Source organism: Lissotriton helveticus, chromosome 1_1, assembly GCF_964261635.1.
Source record: "Lissotriton helveticus chromosome 1_1, aLisHel1.1, whole genome shotgun sequence".
NCBI classification, from domain to species: domain Eukaryota; kingdom Metazoa; phylum Chordata; class Amphibia; order Caudata; family Salamandridae; genus Lissotriton; species Lissotriton helveticus.
In genome coordinates, this window is record NC_136057.1 from 577,981,911 (window position 1) to 578,008,965 (window position 27,055).

General features: G+C 43.5%; 1 protein-coding gene across 6 annotated transcripts in view; it reads right to left on the reverse strand.

Moving 5' to 3' along the window:
* Positions 1 to 27,055, reverse strand: part of ABCC9 (ATP binding cassette subfamily C member 9) — a 1,243,587-nt gene that overhangs the window by 80,723 nt on the left and 1,135,809 nt on the right. For all 6 annotated transcript variants that reach the window (XM_078674078.1, XM_078674076.1, XM_078674073.1 and 3 more), the window contains one exon: positions 24,286 to 24,389. In XM_078674078.1, the coding sequence (XP_078530204.1) occupies positions 24,286 to 24,389 (104 nt within the window). The remainder of the gene's footprint in view (positions 1 to 24,285; positions 24,390 to 27,055) is intronic.

Below are 27,055 nucleotides of genomic sequence, written 5' to 3' on the forward strand. Positions count from 1 at the left end.
CCAATGTTAAGGATAGAAAACCTACTTCTCTTGTATTTTTTTGCTGCATTCACCCTCCCCCCCCCCCCACCAAGGAGCCCCCCCTGGATGCGGGAACCCCCTTCCTGTCCACGCTGCCCACATCCCACCCTTTCTTCTACTTCGGGTGTCTTCTTGTTACACCCCGGTGTGACCCTGGTGTGACCCTGGACCCAGGAACGCCCGCCTGGATATTTCCAAACTCTCATTTTTTTTTTCCTTTTCCCTAATTATAGCTCTAGATTGTAACCTTAGATTCCTCGTATTCAAAATTCAATTAAACCAAACCACTGAGCCTAGGCCCTTGTTGATATTTCATTAAGAAGGGTCTGAGCCTCTTCTAAATCAGTAAATAGAAAAAATGTTCCCTTGACGAGAACCTTCAGCTTTGATTGCTGTGCAATCGAGGCCTGGGCACCATTAGCCTTGAAGAACTGCAGCAGCTTTACAAACTCTTTCCTTCTTTTAGCCACAGTTGCTGTCATATCCGAGAAAATCCTGCATTTTGTAGTTTCGGAAACGGAAAACTGGCGTTGCTGATATGCCTTGGAGAGTATCCGTTCCTTAATTCTAAAATCTTCAAAATTTAATAGAATAGTTCTAGGAAATGGAGAGTTTGCAAAACGCTGAGCCGGTACTCTGTGGGCTCTTGTTATCGTCAAGTCTCCTTCAAAGTCTGGCAAAACAGCTTTCTGTATAAAATAATTAACCCATTGCACTGTATCGGATCCTTCCGTTCCTTCAGGAACCCCTACGATCCTCAGGTTAGATCGACGGGAGTGGTTCTCCAACTCCTCAAGTTTGTTCTCCATAGTAATCCTCTTTTTTGTGGCCTCTTTAGTCTCTCCTGAAACAAGATTCATCTGATCTTGAAGGACTGCTATCCTTGACTCAGCTTCCAAGACCCTGTTGGGGAGCGCCAATTTTAACTCCTCCAGCTTATCTATTCTAGCGTGAATAGCAGCAAGTTCCGTTCGCTGATTGTTTTTGATTTCACGGATCTCATCGAGGATTACGTTGAGCATCTCGCGAATATCTAGCTGGAATTTTACCTCAGATCTTGCTTCCTTGTCGATAAGACTAGAATCGAGTCCTGAAATTTCTTCGTTCCCGGGAGTCGTATCTTGTATACACCCCCCATCTTGAGCCACTTCATTTGTTACATTTACTAAAGAGAACTGAGTTTGAGATGGAGATGCTGTCATGTCAGGGCCCTTAGATAACACATTAGAGGCTGGGGGTTCCAAAGTAAGAGAGACCAAAAGGGGCTGTGGTGAATTAGAGAGGGGAGATTTCGGAGTAGTTCTTTTTGTAAACAGTGGAAAATCTCTCACCTCCTTTCCTCCCGTCCCACTGTTTCTCCTCTCTTCTTCCACCTGAGGCACTGTTGTTGCCAATGCCAGTGTGGGATTAAGAGTTAGAGGATGGATTTCTACTTCCGCTTGTGGCTGTGCAAGTACATCTGCTGTATTAACATCATTCATCTTGTCTCCCTCCACTGCTGCTTCTTGCTGATCGTTATGCTGTAGGGAGGTAGAGGAGGAGGGCGACTCGTCATCTGAAGATTCAGGTGTTGGATCATCTGTTACAAGGCACCCCACCTCCTCCCTATTGGTGTCTTTATTTTTTTCACAAGCCGCTTTTCGTGCAGCTTTTTTAGCAAGAGCCAGAGCGAGACGAGTCTTAGCTCTCTGTCGGGCAGCCGCTTCCACTTTGCTGAGCTTTACCGTGTCGTCATCCTTCAAAAGTTTGCCCATTTTTTTAAAGAAGTATACTCCCCTTATTTTTTTAAGTTTTTTTTTTTTTTGGATAGAGACGCGTTTTTGATGCTCCCAATGAATTCAGGAACCCCCAGCGAGTTTTTTTTAAATTTTAGGTGTATAATCACTTCAATGCAGTTACTCCTCCGTGGAGAATCAGTCGACTAGCACAGCCTGACACAGCCTTGCACAGTTAAATCTATGACTGTATTTACTCTGTATTTACTCCGTAGCTGCTCTGTACTCGGCCGTATCAACCTGCTCCCCGCCATCTCAAAAGATGCAGTTGCAGCAAGTCTGATGAAAAGCTCCTTGACTGGCCCGCTATTAAGGATGCGCACTTGCTCACCTCAGAAAGGAACAGATAAGCGGCGTGACCTGCATGGACCGAGATTTTCCGAGCCCCTGTCTGACTGACGGGTCAAAAACAGCTACTGCAGCAGCGGCGAGGCGGCGTCATCTCTCTCAGCGCATTCCAACGATCTCCGGAATTCCTCCGCTCTGCGCCGCATTACACCCATAGATCTGAATTCTCCTTTTGGCTTGAGCTCCCGGTACCAGCAACGGCAGTGTCAGCGTCTTGGCGTTTCCAAAACCGCATTCGCCATTACGGAGGCGGGGTCATGGGTCGAGGATCACGGGAGACTAGGCAGAGGCATGGAGCTCTGCGGACATCCTCCTGTGGTCAGCGATGGTAAGCAGATGATTGTGTTATTTCGTTAGGAATTCCAATAGTATTTGTATAACACACATAGGGTGGTGTACACATGTACACTCCATTCACACATACATTTACAGGCTGAAAAGAAGAACCACACAGATCCATAGTTACTTCACCCTTTTAGAACTTGATTTAAAGGTGGGTGATGAGGGACATTTGCCAAAATGTGTCAGATGTGTTGTACACCCACATCAGTGTTTCAATTATAGTTGCAGAATCTGCAACCCTTTTCAATGTTGTCTCCTCTTTTTGACAGACCTCCTTGTAGACCATAATGGGCTTTCAGAAATCCATACATAAAATACCGCTGAGTAAATCCCCAGAACACCAGGAACAGGTTTAATGAGAGTATTTCAAATCTACACCTGGACAGGCAGTACATTTCATATACCTACAAACTGCCTAGAAGTGGGACTGGAGCTGTCAGCAGACATGGGGATGAGTTACCACCGGAGGGTGAAGAGTGGTGGAGTTATTAGTGTGGGTAATGTGGGCTGGAGTCACTGTGCGATTCACCATCTGCCACCATTTATTATTTACTAGAAGTGGCCTCTTCCTTCATGATGCAGTACACTTAATGAGTCCGACACTGTGCCACAACTTTGGTGGAGTGGGTTTTTCCACTGCATCGGTAGGCCCATGGCATGCTTGCCAAAGCCTAAAAATTGTATATATCTTTGCTCATTGTAAATTCACTCACTTTTCAACAAAATATTGGAATGCAAAAGATGCCAAATATTTTAAATTAAAAATATACGATAAAAGTAGTACACCACTTTCAAATAAATATTGTTCATCTTTTAGTACGATCATTCAAGGAACCCATTACTGATGTTCTTTAAAACAACAGAGTAACTTGCTACTTTTTCTTTAAAGCAGACAGTTTTATAGTTTCCATGATTAGATCATCCTAATCTCTCTCATGAGATCCTGGTTCTCTTAGAGGTTACTTTTTGCCTTGTGCATGAACTGGGCCATTTGCCTTCAAAGTGCTAATGCATCTCCTCTGAAAGATCTTGGATTGCCTTCCCACTCCTGTGTGAGAAGTGTGAGAATCCCGCAAAGAGATTGAATCCAGCACCACTCTGTAGCACCTTCCTCTAGACAATAAAAGGATGCATCATTTCCTCCTTAATGTGGTTTTGACGGCAACCCCATCACATCTTGCTTCAACATGGTCTCCTGCCTTCATCAGTCCATATGGGTCAGAGCTTTCCCAAAGATAACACAGTCCCTTAAGCTCTGAATTTAGACTACAGAGCTAATCTTCATGTGCAGCACATCAAACATACAAAAAGTAATGGGAGGAATGGTTGTATTCTAACCCATCTTTCCTTTGCCCACTGTGCCACCTCATTTGCTCCCAGCCATATACAAATCAGCCTTGAATTTGCTCTAATGGTAACAGCCAGGCCAGAAATGCCCAGTCAGGTCCTCCCTAAACTTAAACAGCCCAAGACCGATTTCGCACCCAGCTGATGAGCCGCCATCAGTGCAAACCTGGCCTTGGTTTGCTTGTGCTGTGTTACACAGAGGACCTGGCTTTGCAGTGTAGGTTTTCCAGTTCCTATTAGAGTAGGACCAACACTAATTTGCATATGGCTGGGTCTCATCTTTTGCAATGAACAGCAGGCGTTTCCTTAACATTTTAGTTAACAGAAGTAGGTTGCAAGCACTTTATGAATGTGGGAGAAGGAAATATTTCCATCAAAGCTTTGACCACCCACTCTCAGAATGATTTGAATGTCGTTCGTGTAGCACTTGCAGTAGAGATGGAAATCCTGTCTCAGATCTGTAGGTGAAGAGATGTAAAGACTGCACGTGTAGGCCACAAAGTAGATTCTTGTGGTGTTCTGAGAGAGACTCTTCTTTTTGTAGACCTGATTGAGGACATGATAACTACTTGGCTCGTTCCTTTCATAAAGGATTGCAACCACTCCATGGCAACTCTGACATCCCCAACAACCTCCAGCTTGTCTATCAGAACCGAGTGGCTAACAGTGTCAAAGGCAACATAGGGGTCAAGGGGCATGAGGGCTGCTGGCTGCTATCCCTCCTTTATTCGCACACATTTTGGACTGCAATGATGTCTTCATATGTGCTGTGAGACGGACGGAAGCCAGGTTACCTGGAACTGAGTGAAGAACTGTTAGATATGAACTGAGGTAGTTACTTGTTTATGGAATTCTCAGTCACTGAGGCACAGAGTACATGAAAGGAAATAAGGTAGGAACTACAGGGTTCAGTGCAGGTTTTTTTTTATAACAGCAATATACATGTATTTTTCCAATCTTTCAGCAGCTTACTGACTTATATATAGAATGCACCTATTAGCTGACTGAGGATGTATAAGTAATCAGCGCCACCAAATGGAAAATATGAGATGGGAAGGGGTCATCTGTGATCCAGAGTTAAAGGTCTAAATAATTTTAAATACGGCCTCAAGAGAGATGGGAGATTTGCGACAAAGCCAAAATGTATGAACAATATGCGGTCCAGGGAAGGCATGGCTTGGCAGTTCGGGCTGGACTGTTCCCATGAGGCACAGGGTCAGACTGATTTGCATATAGCCATGTCTGAACTGGGGTGGCAGAGTGGGCTAAAGAACGGTGATGGATCAAACCCAGATCTTTTGACTGGGTGTGAGTGTTTGATTGGTTCAGATGCTCCGTCCATCACCATCCCCTTTTGTACCGTCATTTTGTGCGCGGCATCATGCACGCATGAGACTCACTTCAATTCTGCCATATCTATCGCTGACTTTCATGTTGGGCTTTTGGTTTGTGCTCAAAACTCAACTTGTAGTATGTACTTTCATAATATCGGACTCTGACTGAGACAAACTAAATGACATCAACAAAGACGGTGCGATTATTATAGGCTTCGGAGATCCCCCCCCCCCAAGCACCCACCCTACTTTCGCAAAAGTAATGTGTAGCTTCCAGTGCTTCCAGATGCAATACGGTGCACTTGGATATGGTGCCCTCAGCAAGCTGTCTTATCTCGCTTTATCAGCATGACAGACGAATATCAGTGTCAACAAAACGGCCACACTCAAAACCAGTAAGGACAAAGTGGGAGAGTCCATAGGCACCAATACTGCCGGAGTCTGAGTCCAGTGCTGTTTCCCCAAGGTGCTTCAAGACACTAAGGGGCAGATTTACAAGCACGTTGCACCACTTTTGCATCATTTTTAACATGGTAAAAGGGACGTTAAGGTGCGCAAGGGGCTTGTTAATTAGCTCCTAAGCCTTTGCGAGAGAATTAGGTTGTTGGCAGTTGGGTCCAGTATCTGGTGACACCTCAAAAGCTAATGGACTTTTTCATCCTTCATTGTATGGCACCTGGGAGATCTGCTTGGGTTCAAAATATCGATATGGAGGTGATGGAAAAGTATTATAATTCTCCAAAAGAGAATGTGCATTGAAGAGTGACAAACCAGCTCCTAGAAACACACACTGCATCTCTTTGGCCTACCAGAAAAATGAAACTGCTTTATTGAAGTGCACTCTAAAACATTTAAGCACACCCTAATCCCCAAAAACAAAGTCTGGCAGCGAAGCTGCTAAGGAATATACCAACCATTCTACAAAAATAGGTGCATCAATCATTTTATTATACCATGTACATATCGTTTTGCCTCACAAAACAATTATACACGTCACAGAACACATGACCATCATACCATGCTAGCTATGGCAACATTGATCGTTCTATGCCAGACTGTGTGGTGGGAATGGCCGCTTGCTCCTATTTCCAGCTGAATTATTGGGCCTAACCCGCGAGCACTTAAATACACAGGCCAGCCTTAAAGATGTTATTTAATTTACACCTGTCCCACACTGACTGCTTGTATTCATCAGCTGCTGGCTTCACAGAGAGTGCTTGGCTTATTTCATGTGATTGCTGCTCCTTGTCCCGAGCCCAATTCCCACCGAATGGCACAGCCTGAGTAAAATCTAGGCCCAACATAATCCCCATTATTTCCCTTTTTTTGAATTTTGTTACCAGGGGCCCTGGTAATTCCGATGATGGGAAATCATGGGGATGTACAAATCGTTAGGGAATAACAGGCGGGGATCAGTGCTTCTATAATGAATACTTCATCTTTTTCGACTTCAGGTGAAATTTCCCTGTGAAACACATGGCTTCTAATCAATCCCCTGCTGGCCCTCCTCTCCTGTGTCTATCTCTTAACTCTTGATGTCATCTCTCTTTTCCCCCTCAATCTGGGTCACCGGACTCCCGTTTTCTCTAGATTTCCTTTTGTGATGTCTCTTTCTTATCTGCCTCGTTAAAAATGATCTCTAATGTACCTCTTTGTCATCTCTGCCTCTCTCTCTCTGTTATGAATAAGATACGGAGGCAGAGAAGTATCTGGAAATAGGATTTATTCCATAATCCAAACTCCACCCGGCAGCGGAGCGTCTGACCCTCGGTAAGCCAACTGAATATAGCCAACCGCAGATCTACCAACGTCCGTGCACGAGTGTACATACATTTGTAACATAACATGTTGTGAGATGACTAAACTTATCGTCATCCGTCGCGTGGCACACTTCAAGCACGAGATGTCCCACGCGGCGTATGACACTGTACATTACATTACACTACACCACCTTCCCCCTTATAACAATAAACAAAAACAAAACAGTAATTTCTAAAATGTCACAAATTCATTATATCTTTCTGGCATTTTAATACATCTTCCAAAAGAAGAACATTTCTGACCATCCACAGAGTTTTGAACCTCTGTATTTTGTTCTCTAGCAAGAGGTTCATCAAAATGGCGTGGAACTACCACATCATGTCTGAGTGTTTCAACAGGACGAGTAGAATCTCTCAATAATTGAGGATTTTTAATCCAAAAGGACCAGTCTAAACTTTCAGACATGTCGGAGTTCACTTTACCTTTAATAATTTCAGCTTGACGTTCTGAGATTTTCACTAACTGTCGCTTATTCCACCAACCTCTTTTATCTATAAAAGCAGATCCTTTACTAACTTTCAAAACTTGGACAGGTGTTCCAAATTTTGAAAGACCTTTCGTCATTTTTCTAGGATTTTTAATCAAAACCCAATCACCTACAGTAACATCAGCAAAATTATTAGTTAAACCTTTGTTAAAATTCAATTTCATTTGACTTTGTTTTGTGTGAACCATATTTTTGATTGATTGAGCATCAAATGGTTTCTTTACTAAATCTTTCTGTAACCAAGATGGAAACAAAACAGAACGATTTTCTCTTCCTCTTAACAGGGAAAAAGGAGATACACCTGTTACACAGTGAGGGGAGGTGTTATAATGCCACACTTTCTGAGTAACAAATTCCCCCACTCTATAACCACAAGATACTGCAGTCTGTACACCCTCTTTAATTACTCTATTTCCTCTTTCCACCAGACCATTTGAAGATGGTGAATATAAAGCAACTTTGAGTTGTTTTATATCTAAACCCTCTAAAAATGTTCATATTTTTTCAGACACAAAATGGGTGCCGTTATCTGTAATTACGAACTTTGGAGTTCCTTCTAAACCAAAAACTTTTTTTAGAAAAGTAATAGTGGAATCTGAATCTGGAGACTTAACAAAATCAAAGTATAACCATTTTGAAAAATAGTCAACTAAAAGAATCACATATTTATTCTCTTGATGTAGAATAGAATATGGTCCCGAAAAATCTATAGCAACTTTCTCCCAAGGGGAATCTGGAAATTCTGTGGGATGTAATGGCATTTTCATTGTACGCCAATGCTTATCTGACAACAAGCACTCAGGACAAGAATCAATCAAATTCTTGACCTGAGTGTCTAGAGATGGCCACCAATAGTTCTGCTTAATCCGCATAGCTGTCTTTGTCACCCCTAAATGCCCTTGGTGTGCTAGATTAATAATTAACTCTCTTAATTTAAAAGGAGGAACAAATTTCTCACCTTTGCGGACAATATCATTTTCCACAAAAAGTTGATCTGCAACCTGAGCAAAATGACGTAATTCTCCGCTCAAATTCCTTGGCTCAGGCCAACATTGAGTTGAAAATTCAATAACTTTCAACAAAACGTTATCCTCTTTAGTATTATTCTTCCAGTCATCTTCTGAAATAACAGAATTAATTTCCTTAACAGCATCAACTAATGTAACACATTCTACATCTTCTTCAATACAATCCTCATCATCATCATCAGACATAGCCATCCTGGATAAGCAGTCCGCACGGAAATTTTTACCACCAACTATATGTCTAATTGTAAAATTGAACTCCTGCAACTTTGATACTAGCCTCATAAGACGAGCTGATAAAGATGGGCTAGACTTGGTAAAAATATAAACCAAAGGCTTGTGATCGGTCACCAGCTCGAATTTCCTACCCCAAATATACATTCTAAATTTATGAACAGCCCAAGAACAAGCCAATGCTTCCCTTTCTATCGTACTGTATCTACGCTCAAACTCTTTCAAAGCTCTTGAAGCAAAAGCGACAGTCTGTTCCTGGCCGTTTACTTTTTGGGTAAGAACTGCTCCTAAACCAGAAATACTAGCATCTACTGTAATAGTCGAGATGGCATCATCTCTGAATGCATGAATTGCCTTTGCTGAAATAATCATTTTCTTAACTTCACTAAAAACCTTACTCAGTTCCTCAGTCCAAATAAAAGTCGCCCCTTTTCTTAACAACTGTCTCAGTGGTTCCACCAGTTGTGAATAAGATTGCACAAACCTGGCGTAATATTCTGCCAATCCAAGGAACGATCGCAGAGCGTCTCTATCTGGAGGAGGTTTTGCATCCTCAATAGCCCTAACCACGGAAACCTTTGGAGTAATACCTTTATCTGAGACAGTATGTCCCAAGTATTCAATCTCATTTACTGCAAATTTACACTTTTCTTTACTAACTGTCATATTTCTAGACATCAAGATCGACAAGACTTTTTTAAGTATTTTGTTATGTTCGTGTAAGGTTTCTGCAAAAATTAAAATGTCATCTAAATAAGCCTGAACCCCTTCGATACCCTGGAACAATTCATCCATCAATTTTTGAAACACACTACCTGCAGACGCCAATCCAAAAGGTAGGCGCATGAATTTGAACGCTCCAAAAGGGGTAATAAAAGAGGTGAGCTCCTGTGACTCTTTTGACAATGCCACCTGATGATACGCTGACCTCAAATCTATCAATGAGAACCATTTTGCTCGACCAATATTAGCTAGCAACTCGTGAATTCTCGGTAAAGGATGGCAATCAACAATAATGTTCTTATTCAAAGAGCGTAAATCCGCACACATCCTAATTTTATTTGACTTTTTTCAAATTACCACGATGGGTGCGACCCATTGTGAAGAATTCACTGGAGAAATGACACCTTGTTTACATAAGTCATCTATCATTGTTTTCAATTCTGTTCTGACACTCAATGGAACAGCCCTGACTTTGTGTGTGACTGGTTGTGCCCCTGGTATTAACCTGATTTTATGTTCAAATCCTTTTACACTTCCAATTTTCTCTTCAAATACAGGTTTAAATTCTGTTATAATGTTCTGGATATCTATATTAGAACTCTCTATGTGTGTTATAGTTGCGTTATTAGAATTTGTTTTAAACTTAGGTAAATCTCCAACTTTGATAGGATTTTCATCACCAGGAACTAAATAAAGACCCATCAGAGCTAAATCTTTCCATCCTACGATGTTCTTACCTTTTTCAGCTACGTAAATTTTTGTGACTGTTTCTCTTCCTAAACATTGAACCAAACCTTCAAAATAACCCAACATGTTAATATCCTTTTCTCCGAACGCTCTTGGATTAACATCAGATTCTGTTAACACTACTCTTTTATCCCATTTCTCATAAAAAGTGGAATCTCTGAGAATGGTATAAGGTGATCCTGAATCCGCCATCACTTGTAACTGAACATTATCAATAATGGCTGAGCATAAAGGGCCCTTAATAGATTCCACATCACCATTAGCATCAAGAGTAACAATAATGTTTTTAAAAGAATTAGCACAATCATCCACCTCAATGCAATTAATATTAGAACTTTTCTTTGCAAACTTACAAACACCTTGAAAGTGTCCTATTTTTTTGCAAATTGAACAACGTTTTTTAACAGCTGGACAATTTATAGCATTTGCTAAATGTTCTCTCGAACCACATCTGTAACACACAATGTTTTTCTTCTTTTGAAAATTCTTGTTAAAACTCTTGTTTCTAGGATTAATAGCACAAACAGCGCCTTCTTGGTCTGAATCTGAGTAGTCTAAGGCATTGATTCCTTGCTTAGATGGTTCCAATACTACCTTACTGGTTAAAGTAGATCGTTCAATGCTGAGAGCCAGGTCAATGACTTCATTTAATGATGGGTTTTTACAACCAAGGATCCTTTGTTTAATCTTTCTAGAATTACAATTAAATACGAACTGATCTCTTATGAATTTATCCGGAGAAGGTTCAAAATCGCAGGTAATAGCTAGAACCCTGAGAGCAGCGATATATTCCTCCACTTTCTCTTCCTCCTTCTGCTTCCTTGAATAAAAATTGTGTCTTTCTAACATAACATTAGGCTCATCGCAAAATTGTTTCTTAAGTCTGGCAATAGCTTCTACATATATATTCCATACGTTGTCTCCACTTTCATCCTGAGAGACAGGAGGGGCAATAGGAATTACACTTTTAAAAATTCGTTGACCCGCCTGACCTAAGCAACCAAATAGTAATGCGAATTTCCTTTGAGCAGAATAACCATTTGCGTCAATGGCCACCAAATGATTCTCAAACAAGTCAAACCACTCTGACCAAATAATGCTAGGTGTGCCTGGTTTGCTCAGGAAAGGAGGCGGTTGTGTGATTTGGTGCCACTGATCGTTAGACATTTTGAAGAATAATTATTACTTGTGACCTTGCTGTAGGGTCTAATTAATCCTGAAACGAATAATGTTATTCTTGAAATGAGGAATATGTAAACATAAATAATATTATGAATTCTACATAAATATTCTGTAGTTTAAAATTATTTTCTAAATGAGCCAAAGGTTTTGTAGTGTCACAGCGTGTAATACTTGAATACTATGAGCGTGCGTATCGCTGTAGCAATACGCCGGTTAGGATGTTCAGTTAGTACAATAGAGATCATCCATATGCGCGCTGTAATGTGCGCTCAAGAACAATTTATCTCTGTTTGAAGAATGTCAGTGCACGGAATAATTATTATATTAATAGCGTGCGTATCGCTGAAAGGACACGCGGATCAAAGTTAAAGTAGCGTAGTTTAAAATGAAAACAGTACCTTGTTTTGCAGTGCGCAGGAATAATTATATTAATAGCGTGCATATCGCTGAAAGGACACGCGCATCAAAGCTAGAGTAGCGTAGTTTAAAATGAAAACAGTACCTTGTTTTGCCGAGTATACGTCTACCTCTTAGTTGTGCGCTTGTCCAATTGAATCGCGCCTTTGTACCAATGCTGTGCGCTTGTCCAATTGAATCGCGCCTTTGTTTTCAACCAATGGGTGAGGATCGCTTTTTTTTTTTTTTTAAATTAATGAAGAAATAGCGAATCCATGGCGTCGTTTGAGCCGAAGTGTCCCTATTGGAGAATCATGCACGTTAAGGGCTTATCATGCTGCGGGGCTCTGTCGTGTTATCCAATAGAAGGTCGAAGAATTTGAATAATTTGATGAAATTTCCTTCTTTGCGTGGGAAAGGGGTGGAGTCGGATCCCCAGCGTCGCCAAGATGTTATGAATAAGATACGGAGGCAGAGAAGTATCTGGAAATAGGATTTATTCCATAATCCAAACTCCACCCGGCAGCGGAGCGTCTGACCCTCGGTAAGCCAACTGAATATAGCCAACCGCAGATCTACCAACGTCCGTGCACGAGTGTACATACATTTGTAACATAACATGTTGTGAGATGGCTAAACTTATCGTCATCCGTCGCGTGGCACACTTCAAGCACGAGATGTCCCACGCGGCGTATGACACTGTACATTACATTACACTACACTCTCACACACACACATTTATCTTTTGCTCTGTACTTTTATCCTAATTTATCTTGTAATTTGTCCTTACACTTGTCGTCATTTCCCCTCACTCTCTTGTCCCTGCTGTAGTTCTCGCCCATTCTCAATCTGCCGCACCCCCCTCCTTGACGCATGCACACACAGCTGTCTTGTTCTCACTTTACTGTTCTGAAACTTATTTTCCTCTGTTCAGCGTTGTCTCTGTCGTAGCTTTCTCTTATACTTCACTCTCTCACTCTCTTGCTGTCTCTCTCTCTCTCTCTCTCTAACACACACACACACAGATCTGTCTTTTTCTCAAATTGCCCCTTTAGAACCCAATTGTCTAGTCTCCCATTATCTACCTCCCATATCTCACACACATGCCCAGGCACATACACATCGCTGTCTCTCACCGTTTCTTCAAAACCCCTCTCTCTGAAGCAGTCTTTTCCTCTCCCTTTTCACATCCTCCCTTGAACCTCTTGTGAACCCCTCCCCACCTCTTTCTCCACTCAAGTTGGGGCGTCCTCTCTACACCACCAGCAACAGAAAATATAATTTGCAAATGTCTTTCTTTCTCCTGGTATATTCTCTTAAACAGCAGGCTATAGCTAGACAGAAATCGCTAATCTGTATTTGGACAGGCGCTGGCCCAGATAACTTGCCGGCTGTCATTATAAAAAACGAATCCTGTGTGGTGGGCAGAGTTTTTTTCGAATATGTTCCAGGGGATACTTAACCCCTTCCATGCTCATGACGAGCTGAGCTCGTCATGAGTTGCGCCGCTCGCATGCTCATGACGAGCTCAGCTCGTCATGTAACGCGGCTTTTTAAAAAAAGCCGCACAGAGCGAGAAAAGCCGCCGCACGCATGCGGTTAATACAGGGGTCATGCCAGATAGCTGGAAAGGAGCCATTGTAAGACCAATACATAAGAAGCATTTACAATGCAATGGTCTCGGCATCATTAAAGGTAGAGCTATTGGCATTGCTCATGACATTTTTTTTTTTTTGAATCATCAATGGATTTGGTGTTGTGTGCGTGGTGGAAGTCTGCACTGACGCATCACTATGCAGTCACACTCACTGCAGTCACTCTGCAGTCACACTCACTCTGCAGTCATTCTGCACTTGCACTCACTCTGCACTCACTCTGCACCTGCACTCACTCTGCACTCACTCTGCACCTGCACTCACTCTACACGCACTCTGCCCTCACACTTATTCTGCACTCACTCTGCACTCACATTCAGTCTGCACTCACTCTGCACCTGCACTCACTGTGCACTGACTCTGCATCTGCACTCACTCTGCATTCACTCTGTACTCTGCACTTACACTTTCAGCACTCACACTCACTCTGCACTCACTCTGCACCTGCACTCACTGTGCACTGACTCTGCACCCGCACTCACTCTGCACTCACTCTGTACTCTGCACTCACTCTTTCTGCACTCACTCTCTCTGCACTCTGCACCTGCTCTCACTTTGCACTCACTCACTGTGCACCTGCACTCACTCTGCACTCACTCTGCATCTGCATTCACTTTGCCCCTGCACTCACTGTGCACTCACTCTGCGCTGACTATGCACTGACTCTGCACCTGCACTCACTCTGCACTCACTCTGTACTCTGCACTCATTCTTTCGGCACTCACTCTCTCTGCACTCTGCATCTGCTCTCATTTTGCACTCACTCATTGTGCACCTGCACTCACTCTGCACTCACTCTGCATCTGCATTCACTTTGACCCTGCACTCACTGTGCACTCACTCTGCACTCAGCACTCACTCTGCACTCACTGTCATTCTGCACTCATTCTGCATGCACCCTGCACTAACTCACACTCTGCACTCACTCACTCTCACTCTGCAGTCATTCTACTTTTCCTCTGCAGTTATTCACCACTCACTTATGTCACTCTGCACTAACTCTCACTCTGCACTCACTCTCACTCTGCACTTACTCTCACTCTACACTCACTCTCAATCTGCACTTACTCTCACTCTGCATTCACTCTCATTCAGCACTCACTTGGCACTCACACTGCATTCACTCTCACTCTGCACTGATTGTGGTATAATAAACCAGGTGCGGACTTATTTTAAGCTTTGTACAAACATATAGCGAGAGCTCATATTTTAAATTACGTGCCACTGCCAATAGTTTTTAAGCACAGGACTCCCGTTACTGTGACTGAGAAAAAATGCATTCACCGAAGTAATATTAAACTTTATGCGCTAATATTGACCCCGTCATTTAAAATGGTGTTCCCTAAATGACAAATGTATTTTTTGGCGGCGTTTTGAACTTTTTAAATACATATAGTGTGTCTGCTTGCGTGTATGTTTCGAACAGCACTCGCTGACACCCAAGTCACCGCCGAAAGATTTTAACAGGGGTTAAGGGAAGGGTGACTGCATCCTCTCTCTCGAGAGTCTAAGAAAACTGAGACCCCTGGGACACCGTTGATAATACCCTGCTCGTCTCCCAGACCATCCGAAGGGGGGCCGCGGCTGTGAGACAAAACACATCTGAATTCTAGCACTGAATTTCCCACTTTACCCTATTGACTTAGTTCTGGTCATTGCAATCTCCCTGTGTCTCCATTAGCTAAGAAGACACATTTAATAGCGCTTAGAAACAGGCAAACACCCATAGCTGCTCTGTTAAAAAAACAGGCACGCAGATTAATTTACACATCACACAAGCAGCGCGTTGTTTGTTTAGCAGTTCTCAAAAAACGCAATGGTTGTTACTAGCATGAGACCTCTGGCCCACTCTGAGCGCTTGGAAGAGCCCTGGGTTTACCTAAGCGCTATGCGAGTACTGTACACAATTAAAAGAACATCAGAGGATAGAGACAAATCGCAAAGAACACAAACCACCTCGCATCGTATTTGAGACAGGGAAGCAGTTAAAGAGTGGCGCCGTCTATAGAAACAGCTAACTGTGGCACGGACCTGCTTGGGGAAGTGACAGGTGCCCACAATGCCACCCACTCCGCTAGGCGCTGGAGGCAGGGGGTGGGGAGAGTCCCACCCTGCGTCGCACTTCCTGTAGTGCAGCCCTGCAGACACACAACCCTGAACCTTGGCACCTCAGTCCGCCCGGCCAGCTGAGAAAACTGATTGAGCCATGTTTAAAAACATTTACTTTATAAATACAATGCCATCAGAAATGCTGTGATTTTGAAAAGTGCTGAACGCGCGACCAGGGGGGGCCTGGGGCGAGTGCAACGGGGGTGGCAGCGCAGTCATCGTGCTCACCGTTCCACTACACACAAGCTTTGGCAGGGAGCCAGCATGCGCACACACACAGCTGAAAAAAAAAGTAACTGGAAAGAGGTGAATGCGCGCCGGGCATCTGGCTTCAATTACCGCGGCCCCTGACAGCTGGTAATTGATGAAATATAGCCTTCTGCTGCGCGTGTCCGCACGGAATATGCAGGAAGCGGAGCAACTCTACAGCCTAAGGCCTATTGAGTGCTGGCTTGTACAAACACAGCCATGCGAGGGCCAATTGCCATGCAGCTGACATAAATAACGAGCACAAATCACGAGCTTCTCTGGATTTCGTAGGTTAGATTTTCGAAGCCCTCACTAAAGGACTCTTAAGCCAAGCCCACTTCGTGGGACTTAGGTTGAGCCCTAAAAAAGGTGATGTAAATTCCCCTAAAAACTATTGTTTAATAAATCTCTTGGACATAGGTGAAAAAGTATTTGCTAAAGTAATTCTGGGATTACTCAAGGACTGGGCAGAGGAAAAACAGATAGTGCCCTCAGAAGAGGGAGGGTTTAAAGAGGAACACTCAACGGTTGATCACTGTTTTGCTCTCTGGTCCATCGCGCGGAAGACGATCGAGCAGAGGGTCAATTTGTTCTGCTCCTTTGTGGACTTCCGCGCAGCATTCGCTCTTGTGAGCAGGGAGCAGCTGTGGTCATCTTTGGTAGGATATAATATACAAGGCTATTTATTAGCCTTGATCCAAGCCCTGCATACAGAAAACCGGGCCCAGATAATCTTGGATGAGGATGGAGGATTGTCCGGGAGGATCCAGATTGGTAGTGGGTTGCAACAGGGGTGCGTACTTGCCCTCTTGCTTTTTTCCCTGTTTATAGCGGACCTGCCCTTAAAATTAAGAAAGGTTAGAGGGACTAGCCCGAAACTGGGAGGAAACCATATCTCCTGTTTATTATACGCAGATGATATGGTAGTTATGGACCAGATGGAGATTGGTCTACAAAGAAAACTAAACATGTTTAAAGAATACAGTCAAAATAAAAAATTAGTTGTGAACATGGAGAATACCAAAATCCTATACTTTGGAAGACGTAAAACAAAGTTCTCCTGGTATCTAGGCACAGAGATGGTGGAAAAAGTTACAGAATATAGATACCTGGAGATGTGGTTTGCAAGTAGCCTGAAATGGTATACCCACCTTGATGCATTAAAAATGAGGGCCCTGGCTTCCGTGAACGGATTAAAAAGATTTATTAGTATATTTGGAGAAATGTCTGATAGGCCGGTTATAAAGGCCTATCTAGCAATGGTCCCTCCACAATTCCTGTATGGCGCAGAGGTACTCTATTTAAGTGGCAAAAATGGTTGGGACAAAGAGGAGGGAAATATCCTTAAAAGCTTGTTCTCGGTGCCTAAGTCATCTATGGTACAAGCAGCAAGATTAGAATTGGGAATCATCTCTTGGGCTATAACAGCTTGCATGGCTTTATTACGTTTCTGGCAGCGTTTAGGATCAGGTGAAGACCAAAAAATCTCACAGTGGTGTAAAAATTAAATTGCCAACAGTGAGTTGACCTGGGCACAAGAGACAAGAGCCTCAATAAACGAAGAGTATGGTGTGTTGTGCCCTCAGTCCCTCCATCGAAAGATAGATAAGAAAGAACTTGGGACACTGGGCTTTGAAGTGTCTCGAATACACGACCAGGAGTACCTTTCACGGAAAACCTCGGTTTCCCATATGGTCTTGGCATGAGAAAATGAGTTACATTACCCCTACGTGGACAGATTACCTAGCTGCCTATTACGGCGTGAAGTGCTAAAATTGCGAATTGGGATAAACCCCTGTTATGCGAATAAAGGGGTTAAAAATGTAATGATAGACAGCAATGGTAAATGCACCTGCACTTTAGGTACTACCTGTGATATTTTACACATCTTATTAGATTGCTTGAAGATTCTAGATATACGAAGCGAGATTTTAGGTCAGATTTTTTAAAAATATGACATTAAAAATAGGATGCAAGCTGTAAACCTCTTAGTGGGAATGATGACTGTAAATATTGCCTGTGCCATTGGGAAATACATAAATAAAGTTAAAGTGTTCCTCATATGTAAAGAGCAATGATGACATTTAGATCTTTTAGGCTATTAGGAGAATGAGCTATTAAAGGATAGAAGTATTGTATGTGACATCCCTGAAGGTCTAAATGCCCAAGAATGGAATAGTTGGTTTTAACACATTTTAGGATGATATTTATTTCCTATTTTAAAGGAAATGTGTGTTATAGGCTTGCAGAAGATGTATTATATATTTCATGATACTGACTTGCTTATTTTTATTTGAATGACATGCTGTTATTGTATATCTTTATGGTTGTAAAAAAACAAATAAAGTTTTATTGACTGACTGACTGACTGTATTTGGACTGGCGTTGGTAGTCTTGAAGTGGCACTCAAGTTACAGAGGAGACTGAGAGCCCCCTCCATTATGGGGAAACCTGGGGGCCACTGCATCTCTGCTTCTTACCACACTTGCCCCTCAGATAGGCATTCTTCAAGTTGGTTCCCTGATCCGAAAAATATCCCTTTACAGTCAATCCCGGTAAAAATTCTTATTACAGGCATCACACAGCGACACATAACTGAGTGGCACTCAATGTGGGTACCTTGTACCAAGGTCAAACACAACAAGCAGGTACCTTTTTCTTGAAGTGCTAGAAACATCCTAAATACCCATAATGTCAATTCCCATCCGCTTAGAGCAATTTTTGATGGTTTGTGTTGGACTTGGCCCTTTTGGCAGGTTCACCCCGAAACTTTTTGCGTTCTCCTTGCCTTTTTCTGTAGCCTGGTGTTGGTGATTTTAGGCCTCTGAGCACTTTAGCACTGTAGTCCAGTGTAACGTGCGTGCGCTCTCTGTGTATGTGTGATGAGATGGGCCTGCCCTTCCATAGGAATGCATGGGGGATATGTGTCTCCATGGTAATTCCTCGTACTAGAGGAGTGCAGGGGCGAGTTTAGTATGTATGAACTTGTGATAATAAATGCTGCGCAATGGTGTGCGCAGATGTATGGTGACTGGTGGAGAAATGTCACTTTTAGAAGTTGGCATTTCTGTGTGCTATGTGTCTGCCTGCCTGATGTGAATTGCATGTCTGGCTCGTGAGTGACAGGAGCTGAAAGGTGTGGGTGGCTGCAGGAGACAGGGTGAGTCAGCCCAGTGATGAGGAGAGATGTGCATGCAGATGGGAGGGAGGAGTTGCACCTGGGACCTGAATAGGGCTGTGCCTTCCCTCCACAATGCTGGCTCTGCCCCCGTGGTGTGTCTGATCACTGAGCTCCCACCTGACAAAGGGGAGTGGAGCTGGGCAAAACAAAGTGCTCCAAATCCCCCCTAAACCAGTTCTGACTGGTATCCCCAAGCCCGTGCTGTGACACAAAGGGATTTACTGATATAAATACAGGGGCTGTGACCCTATGAAAGGGTGACTGTATTTGGTGCTGTTCCTGCTGGGGCATGCTGCTGCTGGGGCCCAGGGAAGGGGGGGCTGCCAGGAGGGCTTGCCTCCCTGGGCCCTTAAATCTCTACCGGAACTTTCTGCTAATGCTTCTTTCTGCAGGACTGTGCTTCTAGCGCTTTTTGAGCGCTTTATTTTACAGGAACTTTCTGCTAACGCTTCTTTCTGCAGGACTGTGCTTCTAGTGCTTTTTGAGCGCTTTATTTTAATTATTCTCCCAAGCAGGAGCTCGAGGGCTCTGCAGGGCTGGGCTGCAATCTTCCTGAGGGAATCCCGACATGAGGATTCCCCCTGCTATATGAGAGGGAAGCGGGTGCCCACCCCGCATGGAGGCCGTAACTGCTGAGAGAGAGCGGGAGCCCACCCCGCATTATGGTGTGCTATGGCGGGTGCCCACCCCACCACTAGCTTTGTTTAAAAGCGGGAGCCTACCCCGTAATGGCTGAGAATCACTGCTGCGGCCCGGGTGACCCGGAAGCCAGGGGCGTCCACCTGACTGTGGGCGAGGCCTGCCTACGTCTTGGAGCTTTGAGGGCTCCACTTCCACCCACCGCAAGGAGAGAGAGAGGAAGGCGTCATCTGTTCAAGCAGGGCTCCCATGTGCTGGTGGGAGCCCTGTGTGTGCCCGTGAAGCCCGCAGAGGTCTGTGTCGGACCTCTAACTCGAGGGGGCAGTGGTGTTGCTACATGCATGCAGCCTGGACTGCCAGGAGCCTCGCAGGCTCCATGTGGAGAGGGACCGGGCGAAGAGCAGGGAGAGCCCCGTGGGCGCCAGCAGCCAAGTGGAGTCCAGCAGAAGTGCTGCAGGTCCCGCGCCGCGAGGGAAGTCCAGAGTCCTCGAAGCAGCCTGGTAAGCAAGGGCTGAGTCTTATGGTGATTGGGGCTTTGGTGTTGGGGCACATTATCGGTGCTCACTCCCTGTGCCCGTGCCGGTGCTTTGGTCTCATGAGTGGCCAACTTGCAAGAGGGCCTCTCCAACATGGCCCCAATAATTTCTAGGGCCCCTGTGGGTGTCCAGGGGTGCGCAGGCCTCTGTTCATATGTTCACAGTTGCCCCGCTGGACAGGGGACAACTGCAACAATAAGGGGCATATTTGTATTCAGAGGGGCCCATGCCCCTACCTGTTTGGCGATTTCCCCAGCTGCCCCACCTGACAGTGGGCAGCTGCCCTGATGGGGGCAATATCATTTAAGAGAGCCCCCGTGAGGCCCCAAAGGCACAGATGTGCCAGGGCCTATTTACTCCAATGTGTACCTTGTTGGTTCTTGCTTTTTTCCTAGTTGCCCTGTGAGAGCGCAGGCAGCTGCAACGTTTGGCACAGATTGATTCAGGAGTCCCTGAGAGGGACAGAAATGGCACAGAGGTGCCAGGCCTTCGGTTGACTCACATCTGACCAGCAAGTAGTGGGCAGCTGCTACATTTAGGCTGCAGTTCTTTGGGGGCATGTTAAGAGAAAGGAGTGAGATGCACTAGATTGTGTGTGAGATTTATGCCCCATATGTGAGTTATGCTCAGGAGGTGAGGGTCTAATGCGTTTAGACTTATGAGATAATTGCATAATGTGTTTATGCTGGTGAGGTTGGCGCAGAATGTAATTCACACATTATGCACATCCTGTGCATAATGTGGTTTATGTTACAGGCTGAGGCTGAGTACAGTGGTTACCAGTGATTACTGGTTGTATGTTTATGATATGTCTTACTTTTACTAAGTTAACTTTGTGATGGTTCTGACAGTGGTCCAGTGGGCCCTGTCAGGTGTAAATAATCCCTTGTGGATATGACCTAGTGCCAGGTGGCACAATGTATATTATGTGAATACTATTCTAATGTGTTATGAGAATGCAAAGGCTATTTTTGATATAACCTTGTGTGGAGTACCTTTTGTAGTGTGCCTGGGATGTTGTTGCTATGTGCGTGCGCAAATGCTTTACATATGGCTAACGGGATAAGCCTCACTGCACGTGTCAAGCTACCAAGGGGGTGAGCAGGGTTATCTCTGGCGTGTAACTCCCTTGCCCTGACTAGAGTGGTGGCTTCTGCCTGGCTTTGGCGCAAGCCTTAGCCAATCAGAGATCCCATTTCTAACAGTATGAAATGACAACAGGGGAGCCTCGGTTTGACCACTCTACTGCCACATGGAGCACAGTGACCAACAGGAATTTGGAAAGCATGCTCTCTGAGTCTTTTAGATATCCGGGTGATCTGTAAGAGGGACACTGATGATCTAGGGTCATTGAGACCTTACTGTGACACTCTGGCACCACCACTTTAGCTGGCACAATGTGTGAGGTTACTGGATCAATGCCGGGCCAGACTGGGAATCCAAAACAGCCCTGGAATATTTTTTCAGACCAGCCCCCATACGGTGCATAGCAAGTGAGTGCAGTGAGTGAGCCTGACCACTACGAATGGGCTTGGAGGGGTTCTCCTCCAAGGCAATCAGGGAGAAATGGCAAACATAGTGCAGTCTACAAGGCATATTTCATTATATATTCCATTGCATTCGTTTTATAAGCATAGTAAATGATGACCTTACAGTGCACCAGGTTATTGCAATCTTTATTGGGGCTCTTCAATATTCCCTCCCTATCATACTCCAACAGTGCTTCTCATCTTTACATAGCCCCTCTCTCACATGAATTTAATATGCTTTATAATGCCTCTTATATCAGTGTAGGGTGTCGGAGCATTTTACATCACACACACATACAAAGACAATGAGTCATACATTTGTAAATAAGTGTTTAGAAAATGTTACATAAGACAAAGTTGACTGCAAGGTGTAGGATTCACATATCATGCAGGCCAGTAGGCATTTTGTAACAGTGCTTGTCTCGGAATGCACAAACTCAGGATTCAAACCATGTGGTTAGGGTTGGCTTTACTAATAAGAATTTATTTCTACAAAAAAAGTTTTTTAGCCAAAATAAGATAATGAAAGACTGGGAAAAAACACAACTTTCTAACCTAGATTACAATTGTATCTTAGGAACTGCACAGTAACAACAGGATCTCTGTCACAAAAGCAGTAACCCACTGAGCTATGCATATAAGATACTGTTCTGTGATCTGCATAGTACACACTCTTTGAAGCAGGCATAGTAACCCTCTTTGCCACCTTAGATGAGTTAAAACCTGCCACAAGAAAAAACTCCAAGAGTTATCTAGGCACTTCTATTGTTGCCTGAAAACTGTTGTATATATAAGGAGCTCTGAAGTACTTTTAAAACTGCTGCATTGCTACAAAACCCATTCAAACAAAAGCTCCCCCTTCCAGCCTCCTGGAGAAAATTCAGATGTCTGGTACAGCCAGTCCAGCCGTGGCTCAGTGCAAAGAAATCTACTGTTCCAGATGACCCTGAAACACTAGTTCACTTTTCCTACAGTTAGGTCTCAGCTTGGCATTAAAGACTGCCATTAAGAGGCACTTTTTATGAAGATTTCTAGAATTGTTTATGTCAGGACTATTCTCCTGAACCAGCTCACACAATTCAGGGATTTCATTTTAGGGCAGACACTATGACCCAAGGGATTCCTCAGAATTTGTACCTGGTGGGATTAAGTTATCTAAGTGCTCCACAACAGACTCAACAATGGCAGGGTGCAAATGCAGTATATCTTGGCTTTCTAGGACTATTGGTACAGGGCTAGGTCTATCAAAATGCTTCAACAGCCTGCAGGTGCATGTAGTAAATCAGCTTACTTCACTCCCATCTCTATGAAATTATTACCAAAGAGAGAGCCAAACCTTATCAGGTCACCTAAGAGACAGTTCATTGTGAGATTGTCTCACACTCCTACCTTAACCGCCACAGTTTTCTTACCCTCAAGATGATGACTGCTGGTAGAATTTTCTGGAATCTGCAAATCTTGTTGTAAGCCGTGCAGCAGTAACTATACCCAGCTCAAAATCATATAGGTAGCAATGTGATCCACCCGAAAAGGAGCTCTGATAGGTACATTGGTAATGAAGTGTTGAGAGGTTTTTAACTTGAGAATGGATCTTGGGTAGTTCCACACCTTCAGGGAGACCATGGCAATAATTATTTTTCTGTTTTTTTAAAATTATTTGCAATTCTTCACGTTTTTAGTATTTTAAAAATAATATTGTTATTACATAATATTAAGTATAATGGTTGAATGTATTTACAAAAGTTTTTTATTTTGTTTTAGGAATGATTATTATTTTAATGATCATGTAGCATTTTATTTCTTCATAAAAATAATGGATACTACGGGGGTCATTATGATTGCGGGCGGATAACTCCCCACCGGATGGCCATTTACCACCGTCACATTAGCATGGCGGGGGTACCACAGCGGATGGAAAAACCGTCTGACGCTTTTCCGCCTGCAGGCAATTGTCACGATTGTCTGCCGGGCAGAAAAGGCCCATAATATGGTGGTGGTGCCTTGCAGGCACCGCCATTCATATTACGATGTGTGCTTACAGCACCACCCGCCACAATGCTGAATATGTAGGATGCAACCGCCATGATGGCAGACGCATCCTAATGGGCACAGCGGGACTGTTGCACCTCTGGCGGTCGGTCCCGTTTACCAGCAAGGTGGCAGGCGAACTGTGTCCGCCCGCCATTGTAATGATCCCATATATATGTTTTTATTTAGTACTTTTATTTTTCAATATATTTTTTACATTGTAATAATGTTAATTACAATTAAATACATAATCTTACAATTTCAGTGTTAATATTGTTAGACCACAATATTTTGCTAGTCTGTATTTCCGTACTTTAACATTATATGTGTTCGTAAAGTTTATATTTTGTGGTCAATGTTTTGTTCAAAGTAGTTTTATACCACTATATTTATGTGGTCGATATTTTCTCATACAATCCCCAGATTTGTGCCTAGTTTGATGCAGTCAGAGGAATAAAAGTTTGAAATTGAATTTCAAAATTATTTTGGAACACATGCTACTTGCAACTAACATATGTATGAGATGTATGCCATAAGGATGTTGAAAAAACACGTTTACGATTCACACAATACCTACCTAGGCCTCCTGGCAGTGCTTTCACCATATTCTTCAGTTGAGCAATTTCAAGTGCTTCCCAAAGCCTGTCGTCAGTGCAAGTACACTCTGGATCCAAGTTAAAACTGGACAGAACAAAAAAAGAAACTAAGTACCAGCGTCACCCACTTCACCGCAACATGTGCAAAAACATTGTTTACTGGGCATTAATTGCATTGATTATTTCATTTTTGCAACATGCTGCTGGAGTTTCAAAGACCATGTTAAGTGACATAAACACTATTCTTCCATGTTTCTTCAGGGGACATGAACAAATGTTATGAAGCATATCGGAAAGCTCATTATTTCCTAAATACAAGAATCAATGTATTATTCAAATAATTTTCATGAAAGTCATATGTGCCAGCCACATCACACAAGAAAGGAGATGAGAGACACGAACCGTGATTATTACACATTCTAAACAACACAGCCAAAACATGAACTTTAATTGAAAACAGAAGACGGCAAGCAAGAGTGTCTGAATTTAGCAGAGGACTAAAATATTGTGATGCATACCCCATCTTTCAAGATGATTTTTAACACAGTAAAATTGTAGGAATGATCTTCTTGAAGTAAGAACACTGCTTAATTAGAGCCTGTGTAGAGTAAGAAAGAATATATTTATAGCTAGTATCCTCCAGGTAGAAACATGATCCACATCCATAAAGAATGAAGAGTGCTTGGAGGAAGTTTCAAAGAAACAATTTCTCTGATTTCATTGTTCAAGAAATGTAAGGCTTTGCAACCTCTCCACACGCAAGTCAATGCTGCAGAGCTCTTGCAGACAAGTGAATACAACAGTAACATGAGTCAGGGTTTATTCATGGAACTAGGTTGTAAAAGGGAAATTGGTTCGACTTAAAACTTATTGGTTCAAATGAATGGCATTGTATAAAGGTGCCAGCTGAACAATGAAAGGTGTAGCTGGTCAAAATATGGGTCCCATGGCGAACAGGCATGACCAATGGGTTATTGGCTATTGAAAGGGAATCAAAGGGCTAGTTTGGTGCAAACAAGTCCTGAAAATGATAAGATATTGGTCACACAATACCCCTTATAATAAGACAGAGGGGTTTAACCTGAACGTGGCATAAGAGAGCAAGCATGCTGGGTACCAGTCAAAAGTCCAACTTATAGCACTTTGGACCTTCTGAACATGTCTCACATTATATTCTGAAAAAAATACGAGTTAGTGCAGGGCTAGAGGGATGTTTAACGACCAAGCCTAAGTATTATCCCCCAAAGGAATCAACAAACAACAACAAACTTAGGGGTCTAAATTGAGGATTCAACCGTAGTCCTCTACTCTTCAAAACCTTGTCAATAGTACAGAGGTATGAATGCAGTATGCTAACAAACCAGATCACCAGATGTGAAGAACCAGTAACGTGAGTCCCCCCTGGTGTAGGATTCCCATCAACGGTCTTGTGATGATCAATATTATCATTTGGTAGTCCTAATCGGGTATTGTGTCTCTAGATCATTGAGACCGGCATACCCCGAAAACCAGATAAGGGGTAGCGACCCACAATCACTTGGTACTACCACATGTTGTTGATGTGGTGGGAAGTGCAGTGTAAAAATATAATAAGTGGTGATTTTAAAAAAGGATAGGGAGCTCAACCCAGAAAACTTTAATAATTGCTTGCCCCTTCCTTGCTAAAAACAAGAACAGTGAAATATCGTCACCGCAGTACATACAAATAGCTGCGGGGAGACCAACATGTTTCAGCCACTCAGGGATTAGTCCTTCGGCTTTCGTCAGGGTCTCTGTTCTATACCAATACTACTGCATCAGTCGTGAATAAGGTGTGAAAAAATATATGAAAAAAACACACAAGTGAAAAAACCAACAAAGGATACAATTTTCCTTCAGTTGCTTCAACTCCTCTCTTCGGCACCTGGTTGAATATGTACTATTTAGGGAGGACAAACGTACAGGAAAAACACAATCTATTACCCTGGTCTGTAAGCAGCATAATAACTTCTTTAACAACAATGTATATACCAGCTAATTTACTCACCCAGTGTGTCCGGGGAGTGGACCTCACCTCTTCCTGGACCTGGCTCAGGATATGTGAGACCCCGCTCTACAATAACAAAAACCGACTACGTCAGCTACAACAACCGGGCAACCAAACATGTAGCTACTCTGGTAGTGTTTATGTCTACGTAATCTAAGGTATTCTGTATATGGAGTCAAATGGCCCCCATCGATAAGTTCACAACACACCTGCCCTCCACCTCCCTGCAAACTACAGGCTGAAGTAAAGAAGGGTTCACATCATTACAAATATGTAGCGCAAAGCTAACAGAATGGCCTGCCCAAAGCGTCTAGCTGCTAAGGCAGGTAATCATACCTGTCCGTCGGTGTCCCGGGCCGTGACTGAGTCAGGGGGAGGCACCATCCCCAAAGGACTCTGACTACTTCACAGTTTGGCCGGGGGACACTCAACCAATCACAACCAGTGAGGGAGGGGCTGGCCAAATCGCAGCCTCCTCATCTATCACCCTGTCTAAGTATTATATTAATGTGAATGCCGCGTACCTCATTATTACCGCCTGCCCTTGATTACAGGACCAGATATCTCAACTGTCCCGCGCGGTGTTTACACTAGCAATGAGGCACTGAGCGCGTCCTCTCGCGAGAACGGGCCGATCTAGAACTACAAGGTGACATCATGTCATAGATGTTTGTAGTTCTAGTCCACAACGCGGAAGGGATTCCGGATTGTTGCTCCTAGCGTAG